The 17,421-nt window shown below is 43.6% G+C and overlaps 1 protein-coding gene across 2 annotated transcripts in view; it reads left to right on the top strand.

Annotated features, from left to right (window-relative positions):
- LOC142591669 (uncharacterized) overlaps positions 1 to 16,550 on the top strand; it is a 61,808-nt gene extending 45,258 nt beyond the window's left edge. Inside the window, exons 6-9 of one of the 2 annotated variants that reach the window (XM_075703944.1) lie at positions 7,265 to 7,425; positions 11,605 to 11,652; positions 11,746 to 11,781; positions 16,338 to 16,550. In XM_075703944.1, coding sequence (XP_075560059.1) covers positions 7,265 to 7,425; positions 11,605 to 11,652; positions 11,746 to 11,781; positions 16,338 to 16,529 — 437 coding nt within the window. In that variant the 3' untranslated portion in view covers positions 16,530 to 16,550. Of the gene's footprint in view, positions 1 to 7,264; positions 7,426 to 11,604; positions 11,653 to 11,745; positions 11,782 to 13,880; positions 14,127 to 16,337 lie in introns of those variants that run through there. The other variant, XM_075703945.1, reaches the window with a different exon arrangement.
- Positions 16,551 to 17,421: the final 871 nt, after the last annotated feature.

Genomic DNA, 17,421 nt, shown 5'->3' with positions numbered 1-17,421 from the left:
TAAAAAAGCGAAGAAACGACCAGAGAGCGAAGACATGTTTCAACAATGACAGGAAAAATAAAAATATGACGCCTATAATCATTCCGTGTACAATGCCCTTAAAATTTTGCCAATGTCGCGTACAGACTTACAGGAAGAAATTTCAGGAGGAAGGGCATTGCATATATCTGGAACATAAAAGGCTCGAGTATATCTGCCATATCTAGTACGTGTGTGAGGAACTGAAAAAGCAGGTGCACGCCGTAAAGGACGGCAAGGTACAGTGGGGATTTTAAAGGTATCCGTCCAGAAGTGTTTCAGTACCACTGTTTGAACAAACAGTGAACGGATGTTCGGCACTTTTAGCATCTGAAAAAGGTAGATCTCTTGTGGTCTGTATATGTCATAAGTAACACTTTTTAACATACATTTTAGCAACCTATTTACACGTTGATGCCAGGTACTAGAACAATGTACAAATGTTGTAATCCCACATCTGAGCTCACTGTAGGCCAACGAGTGTACCAAAACTTTCCTAAATATACAAGGGTAAAAACACTTTGATGCGGTACAGTAAACAGACGATTTTACGAAGTTTGGTACGTTTGTAAGATAAGTGAGTAGAAAAAAGAAGACTAGAATCAAACCATATGCCCAAATACTTCACAGAGTCAGAAAAATTTATTGGAGGGCAGGAACAATTAATGCATCGAGAGCTGTGCAGGTAAAGTGAAGAAGAAAGTGAAACACGCTTGAGTGGGCTATGAAAGCAAACCAACTTTGATTTAGAATGATTCATGTCAATTACATTTGCTCCAACATATTCCATTAATTTCCCGACGTCATCTTGAAGGATTGAGGATCTGTCTGGAAAATTCACATGTGTGGCTAAAATTGCAGTATCGTCTGCATATTGAAATAACTTGCAGGCAGATAGCATGTTGCACATGTCCTTAACATATATATTAAAAAGTAAGGGAGACAGTATGGAACCTTGTGGCACACCAGCCTTCAGAAAAACACGGGAACTGGAAAGGTCTGAAATGGAAACAATCTGGGAGCGATCAGTAAGGAAATCGCAAAGCAATCGGAAGAAAGGTCCTCGAAAACCTAAATTGTAGAGTTTCTCTAGCATATTCGAATGGCAAACCGTGTCAAAGGCTTTTGCCACATCAAAAAAAGCGCACAACATAAAAGATTTTTTTCAAGTGAAGAAAATAAGTGGTCACTCAATTCTTCTAATTAAGCCTGAGTGCCCCTTTCTTCAGTAAAACCATATTGACAGTCGGAGAACCCCCCCCGCTTTGTTAATAAAGCTGTTCATTACTAAGAATATATGTTTTTCTAGAATTTCTGCTATACTAGGCAGGATAGAAATGGGGCGATAATTATGCACACACTTAGCATCACCACCTTTTACAAGTGGTCGAACTATGACCGTTTTGAACCGCGTAGGAATACTTCCGCCAGTAATTATCCCATTTAGGATTTCTAGCAAGGCATGTTTCGGAACGCAGAAGTTCCTGTATAGATCAAACATGCGAATTTTATTGATACCTGGTGATTGATGCCTGCCAAAGCTGCCCAATAACGAGTAAAGCTGTTCTTCGGTCATAGTAGGTAGGAAAGCGGAGTGAATTACAGGAGTAGCAGTGCTCCCAGTGTAGCATGATTGCTTAGACACCCCAGAAAACTAAGACAAAAATTGGTTAAAATTATCAACGACTGTTGATAAATCTGAATCAAAATGATTCTGAATACCTTTAGCCAAACTTGAAGGTAGGCCTCTCACCTCGTTTGTCAGCGACCACGTTTTCTTAGGATTTCTACGAGATTCATAAAAGCGGTTTCTGTTGTACGAACGCTTGGCTGTACGAATAAGGGCATTCACTTTATTTCGAGAAGTTTTAAATTGTGTACGCAGAATGCGATTACTAGGCGAACGTCTGCACAGCTGGCAAAGCAGGTCTTTTTCTTTGATAGCGGATAATATCACGCTGTTCAACCGTGGCTGGTTCGGGCGGCGTTGGCAAACGTAAATTCTTCTTTCACTGGATTTATATATACTGTCCTGTACACTGCATAGCCATGTGCAGCGGTGGAGTAGAGATAGAACACCCGCCTCGCGTGCAAGAGGTCCGTGGTTCGAATCCTGGTGCCGCGTAATTTTCCACCGGATTCAAAAAAATCTACGTGTTGATAAAACTGCATAAACAGGCCTGGAGTGTGGCCTGATACCGGTGACTAGAACGGGTAACGCACTCCCTCACCAGAGCAGGATTGGCCACCCTGGTGCAGTACTTGGCGACAACCTGCTATATGAACACAACAATCAAACACCGGCCCTCAGTCCCCAGCAGCTGCGAAGCAACTGACCACGGCGGCGGTCAGACCTGCGACGCAGCAGAGGGTGCTAAGAATCCCTGGCTCCGGAGAGGCCGCCATTGGAATATGAACCTCGCAACGTTTAACGCTAGAAAGTTATCTAGTGAGGCGAGTCTAGCGGTGCTATTGGAGGTATTAGAGCGCAGTAAAAGGGATATAATAGGGCTCAGTGAAGTTAGGAGGCCAAAAGAAGCATATACAGTGCTAAAAAGCGGGCACGTCCTGTGCTACCGGGGCTAGGAGTCGGATTCCTGATTAATAAGAATATAGCTGGTAACGAATTATATAGCATTAACAAGAGGGTGGCAGGTCTTGTTGTGAACCTCAATAAGAGGTACAAAATGAAGGTTGTACAGATCTACGCCCCTACATACTGTCATGATGACCAGGAAGTCGAAAGCTTCTATGAAGACGTGGAATCGTCGATGGGTGAAGTCAAAACAAAATACACTATACTGATGGGTGACTTCAATGCCAATGTAGGCAAGAAGCAGGCTGGAGACAAGGCAGTGGGGGAATATGGCACAGGTATTAGGAATAGCAGGGGAGAGTTATTAGTAGAGTTTGCGGAACAGAATAATATGCGGATAATGAATAACTTCTTCCGCAAGCGGCATAGCCGAAACTGGAAGTGGAGGAGCCCGAACGGCGAGACTAGAAATGAAATAGACCTCATACTCTCCGCTAACCCTGGCATCATACAAGATGTGTACGTGCTCAGCAAGGTGCGCTGCAGGGACCTTAGGATGGTAAGAACTCGAATTAGCCTAGACTTGAGGAGGGAACGGAAGAAACTGGTACATAAGAAGGCGATAAATGAGTTAGCGGTGAGAGGGAAAATCGAGGAATTCCAGATCAAGCTACAGAACAGGTATTCGGCTTTAACTCAGGATGAAGACCTTAGTGTTGAAGCAATGACCGACAATCTTGTGGGCATCATTAAGGAGTGTGCAATAGAAGTCGGTGGTAACTACGTTAGACAGGATACCTGTAAGCTATTGCAGGAGACGAAAGATCTGATCAAGAAACGCCAATGTGTGAAATCTTCTAACCCTACAGCTAGTATAGAACTGGCAGAACTTTCCAAGTTAATCAACAAGCGTAAGACAGCTGATATAAGGAAGTATAATATGGATAGAATTGAACATGCTCTCAGGAACGGAGGAAGCCTAAAAGTAGTGAAGAAGAAACTAGGAATTGGCAAGAATCAGATGTATGCGTTAAGAAACAAAGCCTTACTAATATTATTACTAATAATAATTACTAATATGGATGAGTCATTTCATAAGAAGCCAACAAACACTGACACCAAGGACAACATAGGGAAAATTACTCGTGCTTGATAAACGAAAATAAAGAAACGATAAATTAATGGAAATTGAAGTGGATGAAAAGACAACTCGCCGCAGGTGGGAACCGAACCCACAACCTTCGCATTTCGCGTGCGATGCTCTACCAATTCAGCTACTGCGGCGCTGCTTTCCCATCCACTTTCTTGGGTATTTATGTGTCCTAGTAGAACCCTGGGAGTGTTAGCCAGCGCCACCACTCACAGACCTTGGTGGCGGACGTGGAACGTCCTCTGTGCCGCAGGCGTCACGAGAACGTGATCGTTTTGGGTGAAGGCAGCTGGTCAATAAACCCACATATGCTACCGGAAGGCATCAATGCTGCCGGATTCGAGACCCTCGTTATGTAATCAATGAGAAGAAAGGGGGTTAACCGAGGGGCCCGATTTTTATTAGTCATTTCATCAGAAGCCAACAAACACTGACACCAAGGACAACATAGGGGAAATTACTCGTGCTTGATAAACGAAAATAAAGAAACGATAAATTAATGGAAATTGAAGTGGATGAAAAAACAACTCGCCGCAGGTGGGAACCGAACCCACAACCTTCGCATTTCGCGTGCGATGCCCTACCAATTCAGCTACCGCGGCGCTGCTTTCCCATCCACTTTCTTGGGTATTTATGTGTCCTAGTAGAACCCTGGGAGTGTTAGCCAGCGCCACCACTCACAGACCTTGGTGGCGGACGTGGAACGTCCTCTGTGCCGCAGGCGTCACGAGAACGTGATCGTTTTGGGTGAAGGCAGCTGGTCATTAAACCCACATATGCTACCGGAAGGCATCAATGTTGCCGGATTCGAGACCCTCGTTATGTAATCAATGAGAAGAAAGGGGGTTAACCGAGGGGCCCGATTTTTATTAGTAATTTCATTTCATTTCATTTCATAATTGATTAGTCATTTTTATTAGTCATTTCATTTCATTTCATAATTGATTATCTGCAGAAATTGATCTGCAATTGATCTGCAGAAAACTAAAGTAATGTTTAACAGTCTCGGAAGAGAACAGCAGTTTACGATAGGTAGTCAGGCACTGGAAATGGTAAGGGAATACATCTACTTAGGACAGGTAGTGCCTGCGGATCCGGATCATGAGACTGAAATAATCAGAAGAAAAAGAATGGGCTGGGGTGCGTTTGTTAGGCATTCTCAGATCATGAAAAGCAGATTGCCATTATCCCCCAAGAGAAAAGTTTATAACAGCTGTGTCTTACTGGTGCTCACGTACGGGGCAAAAACCTGGAGGCTTACGAAAAGGGTTCTGCTTAAATAGAGGACGACGCAACCAGCTATGAAAAAAAGAATGATAGGTGTAACGTTAAGGGATAAGAAAAGAGCAGATTGGGTGGGGGAACAAACGTGAGTTAATGATATCTTAGTTGAAATGAAGAAAAATAAATGGGCATGGGCAGGACACGTAATGAGGAGGGAAGATAACCGATGGTCATTAAGAGTTACGGAATGGATTCCAAGGGAAGGGAAGCGTAGCAGAGGGCGGCAGAAAGTTAGGTGGGTGGATGAGATTAAGAAGTTTGCTGGGACAACATGGCCACAATTAGTACATGACCGGGGTAGTTGGAGAAGTATGGGATTGGCCTTTGCCCTGGAGTGGGCGTAACCAGGCTGATGATGATGATAATGATGATGATGATGATGATGATGATGATGATGATGATGATGATGATGATGATATACTGTCTATCGAACGTGAAAGTTCATTATATAGCTCGAGCCTGTCGGTATTTTCAAGCAGGCCTGGCCAGTCGAACAAGGCGACCAGGTTATCAAAAGTAGCCGTATCGGTAACAGCGTGGCAAGTGTTGCGGCTAGAACATGATAACGACCGAGAAGGAAAGCGTAACTGACAAGCTATGAAGTAATGGTCGGCAACTTTCTGTTGGAACACGGCACCATGAACTGAAGCAGACTCCGAGCGGATGTTGAAGTGATCAATACAAGACTTTAGTAAATTATTAAGATGCAATTCTTCCCTAGTTGGAATATCAATAATACTTTCAAGGCCATGTTTTGCAATGATATCCAAATAATCGCATGCCGAGGTTGCAATGGGATTAAGAATATCTATATTGAAATCGCCAACTAGGCATATGTTAGGAACTAACGTCGTCCTTTGTAAATGTGCCTCCAGGTCATTGAGAAACAAGGGCAGGTTACTTGAGGGCGGTCTATATATTGCCAAGAGTGAAATATGACTAAGTTGGTTTCAAATGTTCAGTGCCAAAGATTCCGCACTAGAAAAATTAGCCGATATCTGTTCCACACTCCAAGTATACTGTACGAAAATCGCTATCCCTCCGCCTCTTTGGGTGTCTAGAGTGAACCAAAAGGAAACGACTCCTGGAAGGGTGAAAAGGTTAGTCTCGGCCGAGCGTACATTTATTTCAGTAAGAACAAAAACGTCCACTTTATGTAAAATGCTATCAACGTAAGTATAAAATGTGTCCCAACGCTTTCGCAAACTGCGGATATTTACGTGAACTGTGGTAACTGTTGATGGAAAGGAAAACTGACGAACAACTGCTTGAAAATCAACCAAACTCTCGCATAGAGCCATGAGGTTGTTTTGAAAAAGATCGCCGTAGTGAATGATAGACCGCTTTTAACCAATTGCGTTAGGCGTAACAGATCACTCACGTCGTTCACACGGATTAAAGATTGCTCCTTATTAGCAAACACGTTTCCGTCCTTTGTCCAAACATACTTATATTTCTTTTCCTTTCCCATTTTCCTGGCAAGCCAGAACAGTTCCCCGTTTGTTGCTGAAAGGTTCTCATTAAAATAAAGTTTGTGGTCAGTATCAGTTTTGCATAAGTTCTGCAGTTTAAGGCGAGAAGCCATCCAAGTTTCCTTTACAGATACCGAAGCAAATTTATTCAGAATGACTGGACTTTCATCTTTCTTTTTGCTCGTTAAGCGATGGATGGCAAGAATGCCAGAGCTGTCGAAGTCTTGGATGGTCAATTTTTTTGCTAGATTCGCCACAACAGCGCGCAAGTCCTCATTAGGTGCAGCAGGAAGGCAGTGGATTTAATAATAATAATAATAATAATAATAATAATAATAATAATAATAATAATAATAATAATAATAATAATAATAATAATAATAATAATAATAATAATAATAATAATAATAATAATAATAATAATAATAATGTTTATTGCCATCAAAATACAAAACAACATAAATAGGCCGGTCTAAGCCTCAGTTGGCTTGTAGGACCGTGCTCATGAATATGATGCACATGGCGAGAAAGAAAAGGAAATAATAATAACAATACAGTATAAATGTTGTTTAATGAGAAATTATGGAAACAACACGAGGGCATATGCATTAGTGTGTTGTCTGCTACCCCTGCGAGCGACATTTATGAACTAGTAATACAAATATGCAGAATTGAGGGACAAATATCTAAATAAATTGCGAACATTGTTATCAAAGATGTAAAATTAGGCCTTATACCAATGCATGTTGAATCTGCCAGCAACACTCGTCATGATCATCACTACCATTCTGTTCTATTTTGCAGATCCTATTCCTGAGATCCTCGGGGGCTTTTGTGAAACACTTTCCTCTTTTACTGGCGTCATTGGAATAGACCTCGACTGCAATTTGCTGCAATTAGACACTCAGGCTCTGTGTGAAGACAAGATCCAGTTAACGGTGCCCGCTACTCTCAACCTAACAGAGGTATCTAGTTTATTTCTTGCTCGTTTGTTCGTTTTTTGAAGAACGCAAATAGCAACATACCGGACTGGAAGTTCTCAGTTCGCCTTTATTTTTTTTGTTTTATACCAAAGCTATGCGGCTTCTTGCTGGCGTACCCAATTATAGAAAACAAAACAACTAAAGAAACATTGTAATAGCAATGTAAGTTGTTGCTTGAGTTGACATATGTTCACTAATGCAAAACACTACAGGAAAATCGTACGAAGACAAAGGAGGTGACACCGTGAGCATGAAGATCAGTGATTGGTTACAAGTTTTTGTATTGTAAAGCATGAACGAACTTCCTAGGAATTTGGTAAATCTAGAAATTTGCCATTGCGACATGCGCAGATGCAAAGGTCAATCATCAGCACACAAGCAAATTAGCATATACATATCAATTAACCTGCGACAGCTCTCAGTGAAAGCACTCACTGGCAAGTAACACAAAACGACCCACCCGTCAGGACGAGATGGCGAAAACTATCTGCCGCATCATGCTGGCGTAGTGGGATTGGTCGCGGTGGTGGCATTTCGATGAGGGTGCTAGTGCGAAGACACCAGTGTACCGTGCGTTGGGTGCGCGTTAAAGAACCCTAGGTATTCAAAATTATTCCGCAGTTTCCCACTAAGCGTGGCTCATAACCATATCGTGGTTTTGGCGCGTAAAACACCAGCGGTCCAATTCACAAAGTATTTCGTTCGTAAGTGATGTTTCTCATTGGTGGTATATCGCTTATAATATGTCCTACATCGCTACTAGCTGGCAGGAAAGCTTTTAGGGCAAGAACTTCTGGTGAATCCGGGCCCAGAATATTAAGGCGCAAACTAACAACGCGTGTATTGTCATTGCAACTTTAGGCTTCCTCAAGCTTCCTCTTAAGAGCTTACTCTTCAGGCGCCAATTTGCCCTAGTTGCGGCTTGAGCAATGGACGTGTTTATCACAGCTCCGTGAAAGGTCAAAGGGATGAACAAAAATTGTCACAGAAGAAATATATGATCCATCGACTGTAGTAAATTCAGCATGTGCAGGTGATATATGCTAAAAAGACCGCAAGAATATATGGATTGCTTGGAAGTAAAAGAACACGCTATGCGCTGCGGTAGCTGAGCGGTTAAGGTGTTACTCGCTAAATACGAGGTCACGGGATCAAATCCTGGCTGCGGCGGCCTCATTTCAATTCGGGTCAAATTAATAAACGCCTCTGTCCCGCGCACTAGGAGTAAGTTAAACGAACCTCGTGCGGTCAAAATTATTCCGGAGTACCCCAGTACAACATGCATCATAAGCGAAAATAATTTTGGCACGTAAGATCCCAGAATTTAAAAAAGAACGCCTTGATACAATAGCGAACACATTCGATAGTTAAATATCGCCAGGTGTTTCATTTTTTGTTAAGTGACATTTCTTGCCCGCTCTATGTCGGTGCCGTGAGCACAATAAGATAAACGCTTACGCATGCCTCAGCTTTTTTCCTAGCCTCAGAGCCTCCAAATATTCCTTTCTTTTTTCTTTTTAGAGCTGGCGACAGCAGCACTTCGAAACATCGTGTACCGCAACACATTTTGCATTCTGCATGGAGGTTGTTAGACACAACCAGCTGTTAGCACGTTTATATATGTTGTTTATTTTTGTCACAGAGGTAGCGCGCCGTTTGTCCGATGGTGCCTTTGCCACATGAAAATGGGATTCCATATACAACAGCTTTCAAATACTCACGAACTTATTTCTGCGCTTCATGTCGCAGCTGTGCTCACAGTTATATTTTTCGTTGACATTTACTTTTTCCAAATAGTTCCGGCATTTACTGAGCTGTGGAAACAACATTCATTGCTTAAGCTGTAATTATGCCTGAAGCCGCTTTTGCGCCAAATCGCGCCGGATTGCGTCTGAAGCCGTAGTTCTTCTCATTTTTTGAAACAAGTTGCACGATACAGTGACCTGTTCGTTGGTTTTATGCACTAGCGCTTTTATTTTGTTCATTTTCTTGTTTCATTTCATTTCAATGAGCAGTTTTTTGCTAATATTCGTGATAATCCCTATCGGGAAGCCACTCTTGTAAAGGCTATTCATCTATGCCGGTACATTATCTGCACTTCTGTGGTAGCATGATTTCCAAGTGGCTTGGTCAATGCACGTAAGAGATATTCCTCGTTGGAATATTCAAGAGTGCCCCAAATTGAAGCGCAGCGGCTGATTCTCGCCTCGTACCCCGTATAATTAGCACTTATGGTGTTCCTCATTTTTATTTATGAATTAAAGAAAAATCTCCAATCTGACTCCTTCTAGGAGTTCATAGGTGAATTTAAGTCACTTATGAGTTTTTCGAAATAATTTTTCGACGCTTTCAGGAGTTACTGTGAAGTCGGGCCTCTCATCGGCGCTAACCATGTAGTCATTTACAGGTTTGAAACAGGCTTTCGTGCCGGCGAGCACGTCCAGGCTGACGCGATATGCTTCAGACAGCACAGCTGCGACACGGGATCCGGTCTACACAACTTCGTTTTCGAGAAACAGTTTTATTTCTTGCTCAATAAAAGTCGAGCTTCAGTTGCAGTAAAAAAATAAAAAAAAGAACACAGCAGCGCAGCTACACACAAGCTCAACGGGACGATTGCGCCATTTACGGGCTTATTTCTTTGTTACATATATAGAAGTAAAGCTTGTCGAGCTCTCACACTTCTGTGAAGGTCAATGACAATAAATTTATTGGATTAAATAAAAACATTCTTAAGAATTCCGTAGACATGGGGCGCTATAGCGCAAAGCTATTGCAAACTTTCCATTCCAATTCTGCAATCAGCCCTCCGCGATTGGTGAAAAACATTTTTGGGCCACCCCCAGTTCGCTAGTCAGTCACGCGGCGTCACGCAAACCGCGATAGCTCCTCATTTGATATGACGTGTACACGCTGGTTATGCATGATTGAACCGAAGAAAAGAAAATTAGCTATTTCTGATTCGACGCCTTTTCACCACTAGCCCTCGGATACTAGTAAAAAGATTTCGGGCTGCAACCACTTCACCTGCCTGTCACGCGACGTCACAACACCTTGAAAACTCACGGCGTGAAGTGGTGATCACGTTTCAAAGATGCATTAATATGCCGAACAAAACTGAAGTTGTCTCTGAATAGCCGCAGGCTGCCCCGTTCCGAAAGAAATAAAATATAGCTGCCGCCGATCGCTCAGACTGGCTACTCGCACCTGCCGGAGAGCATGAGTTTATTTGCATATAATAAAAAAAAATTGCGTGGCTGTGTAATGCTTTGGAGCATTTTTTGCACGTTCACGACGTCGCTCAGCCGACTTTCCTTAGCTGAGGATCCTTTTTAGCGGCATTCTTACCCTCCCCTTGCATGCGGCCACGATTTTCGACCAGCCACCGCAAGCTAAGTAAGGGAAAACGGACCAATCGCAGACGCCGGCACCACCCTCTTCCTCCGGTTTTCGATTTTCAGTGCAGTGGCTGGGCCCCATTGAATCCCTCTCTACTTGAGCGTGCTCTTCGCCTCTTATCAGCCAATTAGATAAGGCAAGCCGCTCAGTGTAGGCAATGTTACTGGTTTTTAAAACAAACAAATCTTACCGCCTAGAAGTGAGAAGAGCGTTTGATTGGTCTGCTCAGACATCCCTGCGGGTCACTGCCCGATACTTGCGTCAGCGCTTACGCAAATTTCACGTCAGGAGATTTGAATAAAAACATATTCGAATAGCTTTACGCTGTACGTACAATAGATAAAAATTTCAGAATAAAATACTTTGCTTGGACTCCAGCAAATAAATCTGTCTATACAACAGAGCATAAGGACACAAGAACATTGAAATTGCTATCTCAAACTCCAGAATTGAATTTTATGGCTTCTTGTTTTGCCATGTAAACGCTGTTACACTACGCAACTTGTACTCCGCCTGAACTACCAGAAGGCAAATCAGGGAACAATATTACGGTCACGGCGCTCCGTTCCCTATTCGTACTTCTCTCTCTTTCAATTAGTTTCACTTATTTCAAATGTCTACCTTGTTTTCTGGCAATATTTGGCATTTTGTGGCTGTGTGCCGGTGGCGTTGTGGTGTGATAACTATATTTTGGTGCTTGTTGGCGTTCTTTAAACTTGAGACGAAATTCCTTCTTCCATGTCTAATTTCCATACTATGCAGTGTTTTGGACAAGTGCCATTTACATGCATCAAGGGAAAAGTTTTGACGGTGAGACTTTTGAATGAGTTTCTCTTGAACTGGACCCATGTATAAAGTAAAGGTTGCTCGATCACAGCTGCAAATATTTTTTTTTTCATACAGGAACCGTTGCTGAAAGGATTTACCGTATTGGTAGCGGTAAGTTGCTGCTGTATTACGTTGGTGGAAGCCATGCCATCAATTCAAATGTTTATCATCCATTGCTAATTTATTATAGAGTGTGTATACACTTCGATTGCGCGTTTTGCGAGACTGCACTTTTTTTTCTCAGTGGGATGTAGACGCGCGCAATATTCCTAGGTAACGCCGACTCTGTCTTTCTGTCTTTTCGGTTTGTACATTTTCTTTTTTTTAAGCACAATCTTATGGGGTGCCTAAATTAAATTGATAATAGCGGCAGCAGTTGAAATTTCGTAGTGGTAGATCAAGCTCCACGAAGCCATTTGTTGCATAGGTATAACGCAGTTCAGTAAAAACTGCTCTACAAGTATCCTGTTGTTATAACTGCGCATACTTCAGCTATTGAAATAAAAATAACGCCACTCGATCGTCTTTGACCGGCTGCTCGTATCTATAATAGCAACGGTAACACACCATCTGCTGCAGGGGCATGGTCGGCACGATATAAAGCAGGGAAAATGTGCTTCAGGATTTCACAGAAAAGGCTACGTTGTCGGTCTTTTGTTTCATGACATTTGTTTCTGGGCTGTAATCCCCAAAATTCCGAGGAACAACTTTGTCAAGAATTTGGGCCTGGTCATGGACTGTAATTTTTGCTGCGCAGATTCCAGTCAGTGTTATCAGGTGTCCTCCAGCTGCCCGAATATGAGGACCGTCCCATGCCATCTTCAATTTTTGATACTTGGCAGCGAATAGTCCCCTGATTACGGAGAAGTCAGCTCCAGTGTCTACAGGAGTGGTGGATTCACGGCCGTCGAGAAATACGTCGAGGTCGGTGGTTCTATGTTTTGCGTTGCAGTTAGGTCACGGCGCCGGAACACGGCTGCGTGGAATTTCACCTGTGGCTGGAACGTCGCGTCGTCAGGTCTTCTTTGTGAAGCGTTACTTACGCTTTGGGCGAGTTTGTTGTACATGATTCTTTAGAGACTTGTGTGCGCACAAACACAGGACGCCAATATTGTAATGTTGTGAATCCCTTCTTCGTTCGACGTCCTGTCTTTGGGCGCGCATAAGTCTGTAAAGGTCTTCTGGCGTATTCTTAACTTCTAGGATTCGTCGGCATGGTGGCGTGTCGCTACTGTGTCGTCGAGAAATATCTTGAGGCGTGGTGGCCAGCGGTGGAGGACCTTTGTCTGTTCGACGAACAGCAGCCGCATCTCAATCAGTTGCTGATTTTAGTTTTACAGATATAGGCTTACTGACTGACCCCTGGCTGGGCCAGTGCAGGGTTGGCGCTGCGGCGACAGATAGCACCCAAGCACGCGAGGGCAATTCCGTTGTCTCCACTGCGTTGCAGAGAGTCGGCGATCTCAGGCGGCGCTGACCTAGCTGCGGGCGTGGCGCGTTGAAGGCGAATCTTCGTAGGCACACCTCACAGTGTGGGCATTGGCGGTAGGAATGGCCGGCTTCTCCGTACTGATAGCATAGCGGACGGTAGTCGGGGGCGTGCCAAACGTCAGTCTTCCTTGGAATGCTACGCGGGGAAACGGGTTGGCGGGCTGGCGACGGAACGGCGGCGATACCGGGTGCTAGTTCAAGCGCAGTGGGGGATTGTGACGCCTGGCTAAGGCGGCACGCATCATCGCTTCCGGCTAAGGCAGCGGCGATTGAGGGAGTCTTAGTGACTTTTCGATCTCCTCGCGGACTACGTCGGAAATCTAGGCAACTTGAGGCAGTGAGGGAGGAAACAACTTCTGAAGCTGTTCCCGCACGACCTCTCTGATGGCCTCGGACAGAGCGTTGGAGCCCAATGATTCAACTTCGGCCTAGTTTGTTGGGATCGTGCGGTGGGTGAATTCCCGCTTCCGCATTTTCAGAGTTTTCTCGATGCTGGTGCCTTCGCGAACAATCTCTTCGACGGTCTTTGGCGGGTTTCGTATCATTCCGGCGAAAAGTTCTTGCTTCACACAACGCATGATCAGGCGAGCTTTCTTCTCCTCGGACATTTTCGGGTCGGTGTGGTGGGACAGATTGGCCATTTCTTCTGTAAAAATGGCAGCGTTGCCGTTTGGTAGCTGCACTCGCGCTTGCAGTAGAGCTTTGGCCTTTTCTTTCAGGACGACGCTCGTAAAGGTCCTCAAGAAGTTACAGCAGAATCAGTCCACCGTTGTAATGGTGGACTCCCTGTTCCCAAACCATGCCCTCGCGGGATCTTCCAAGGAAAAGTACACATGGCGCAAGTTATCCCTAGAGGTCCACTTATTTAAAAGTGTGATCCTTTCGAAAGTATCGAGCCACGTTTCTGGGTCGTCGACGAAGCTCCATGGAAGGTAGGTGGCTCCGTGGGTTGTTGAAGCACGATGGGAGACGCTGAAGCTGTCATTGTTGTTGATTTGCCGACGACTTTCCTGTCGTTTCACGCAAAACGTCCGTGCTCCGGGATCAGTCCTTGCAGTATTCGGCTCCTTCCCTGGTCCTGGGCGACGTTGGTGTTGTCTTGCGCGTTCGGGCTTGGATCACGGCTTTGCGGGGTGTCGCGTACGTGAACGCAAAGCACCTCCACCAGATGTCACGTAGTGGCGACGGTAGAGAACACAGTAGCAAAGGTATGAATGACAAAACTAAGTTTTCTTAGGCGAGCCTATGCTCGAGAAAACAGGCTACGCGCAAAGCACAACGATAGCGGCGAACACAGTCGGCGATTGTCGAACTCTGATCTGCGGGTCAAGAGCGTTGGCTTTTATACATGAGTCGTGGAAGTTTCCAAAGTAATCGCCGGTGCCCGCGCGTCATTCAGAAGGTACTACGCAATTCGCGTCCTGTATATAATGAAATTAAATAAGCTTCCATGATAACAGACAACGCGTAGCACCCTCGAAAACGTTGCCGTGAGATCTTATCATGTGGGAGCGCCTTGCGTTGAATGATAACTTCAAGTTGTTTGTGGGCGTAATGTAGTCCCCGAGAAAAGAATAAATAAGTACATGTGTCAATGTTATCAAGCAACGTTGTAAGCTGGGCTGGAATTTATGAACTTCAAGGCATGTGAGGGAAAAAAATGTCGACGTTTTCACTCAACTGGTGGGCGGTGAAATGTGGGTGATTTTGATGAGGTTAAATCTTCGTTAATATTAAGGGATGCATTTCAGCGTGCTAATTCTGAAGGCCTACAATCACGCAGTTTGGCCGTTAGACGTCGATGAGGTCGTACGTTGGTTGTGAACATTGCAGTATTTCTCATGAGGCTCGGATGCAAGTATATGGTGTAGTCTTTTTCTGTGGCCGCATAGCTTTTTTCGTTGTCTGTCACACAAAGTATAATTGCGCCTGTGAAGGTGGATTAGGTGAAGTGGTGGACTCAACTTCTGCAACAAATAACGTTGAAGTGGGGAACTAAATATATTCAGAACTTTCTTTTACATTATGGACATTAACGCTTATGTTAATGTAACGAAATTCATGTCAAGCACTGTTGCATGGATTTTCGCCTTAGTACAAATCCTGCGATTTCATGAAATACCATGTTCGGTAAATAAATCAAACGAGCTCTAAAACTTTGGTTTGTTCAATAAGTTAGTAATACACAATTATGAATTCGTTGCCCAAGAGGTGAAATGCTGCATGTGAAAATAAAGCCGTACAATTTTTGAGGTGTGCTACAATTCGGAACTTTCAATGCAAATTGAATAGAACTTGCTATTTCATTCATATTAAATTCAAGAAATTGCTAACATAAATTGAAAAATATTCGTTTTTGTGGAAATAATATGAATAACAAAGCATTACGTAAAGTACATACAGCGAAATATGCATTTCCGTGCTGGCGGTTCCAAATAAATGTGATGAAGTTAACAGTTTTCCTGTGAGTGGATATCGCAGTTGACTGCCCTCAATATTGCACACTAAATGAGAAAGGGTGCTTCCTACTTAGGAAGCCAACTATTATGTTGTCAACATATTGGCACATTAACTTACTATTTTATAAGTCTCACTAGGTTTGCATCCTTTAATTACGGTGCTGTAGTTTCTCACGTATCTCTTTTGAGAAACAGAAAAGAACCACAACTTAGGAGCGTTCCGAAACGTACTGCTCGTTCTCATATAGAAACCCTTGATTTGGCCGGACCATCTGTTCTGAATCACATAAGGAGTGTTAAGGTACATAAATACGGTATTTTTGTAAAACAACAACGAACATTTATATCAGGTTTTGTCTTAATGTGTTTAAAAAGTATATGGTATTTGATTTGTTTGACTGAGATAGTTTCGCTTGAATGTACTCATTTGACTCCATTCGGAAATTGTGTTACCTGGAACACCCAGAGCTTACTTTCATTTATTTCATTGCAAAGGGTGGGTCATGCAGCCAGGCAGCCTTTGAATGCTTAAGTGAAAACGACCTACTTCAAAAAAATATGGTGTGCTAATTACAGAGAGACACGTAAGAAATTGCACTCGCCAGATTTTCTGCGGACTGAAAAATAAAAAGCAGATGAAAAAGGCGCGAAGCAGATGCGAAAAACAGAACCACACTCAGCCAACGAAGTCTTACGTTGACTTCTTTTCCTTTGCAGTGCCTAACCCGTACCGTTATAAACCTGGGCTTAGATGGGTCGCTGGAAGAATTGGTCTGCTATATTGCAGAACTTCCATTCATCTTGTTTGGGAAGCAGACAAGTGAACTCGGAAGTTTGACTGACGGCCTTGTCCTCGCTCTTCAACAAAGCTTCGCCATTCATTGCAGCGTGTCGAACCAGAGAAAATAAAGAATTTCAAGCAGAGACTTTTCCGCAACGTTTGTTCATAGGAAACATTCGCGGAAATTTACATTCACTTTTTTCACTCTAATAAGCACAAAACCCTTATAAGAGCAGTTTCTAACATAAGAAACGAGCTCGGGCGTTGGCTCAGCTGTCAAACGTACCAGCCACAAGAGCCTTGTCTTAGCGCTGGTAAATGGGCAAACGTCGGTCTTTTGTTCTCCGCACAGTGCAACGATATCAATGGTTGCCCGTCGTGGAATAGGTCAAGCGAGCAGTCATCGCTTTAAGCTTTTTAGGTACCTGTACTTACACTCAAAATTTCATAGCCAGGCATTAAAGGCTGCGAGTTTCTCCACTGTGTTTGCAACGACGCATTTTTGACGCAGTTGGAATTTTAATTTTCATGATGCTGTCGGATTTATTCCGATAGCACGTTCGAACCGCCCTCATCCTTATGTCATTCTATCGATTGTGCGTACGCAGCTCTTGCATGGAGAGTTACAGTACAATAGACTGGACCCCGCCACTCTCGTACTCGTATTGCAAGAATGCGGATACCGCTCTCGATCAGAGTCAGAGAAAGCGTACCGCAGCAGGAAGTCCAGCCACTCACAGAACAATCAGATTCCGAAAAAAGGAAACACCTCAGTGCTTCGTCTCTTGTGAAGAAACAAGCCCCAGTATAAGCTAAATACATTCCAGTCTGTTTCTGCTTGATTTCCCTCAATAGTATTCCGTGATTAGTGAAACAACTTTAGCCCACACGCACTTCGTCTCTCTGTTACACCACGTCAACAAAACCATAAAAGCTCTCCATTCCTAAACAGCGTGTGCACACAGATTACGCACGATTATGCTGAATAATACAAAGTATCGGAGGACACCTAAGCAAGTA

The sequence above is a fragment of the Dermacentor variabilis genome, chromosome 8, assembly GCF_050947875.1.
Source record: "Dermacentor variabilis isolate Ectoservices chromosome 8, ASM5094787v1, whole genome shotgun sequence".
Lineage (NCBI taxonomy): Eukaryota > Metazoa > Arthropoda > Arachnida > Ixodida > Ixodidae > Dermacentor > Dermacentor variabilis.
This window is presented reverse-complemented; position numbering and strand designations above follow the sequence as displayed.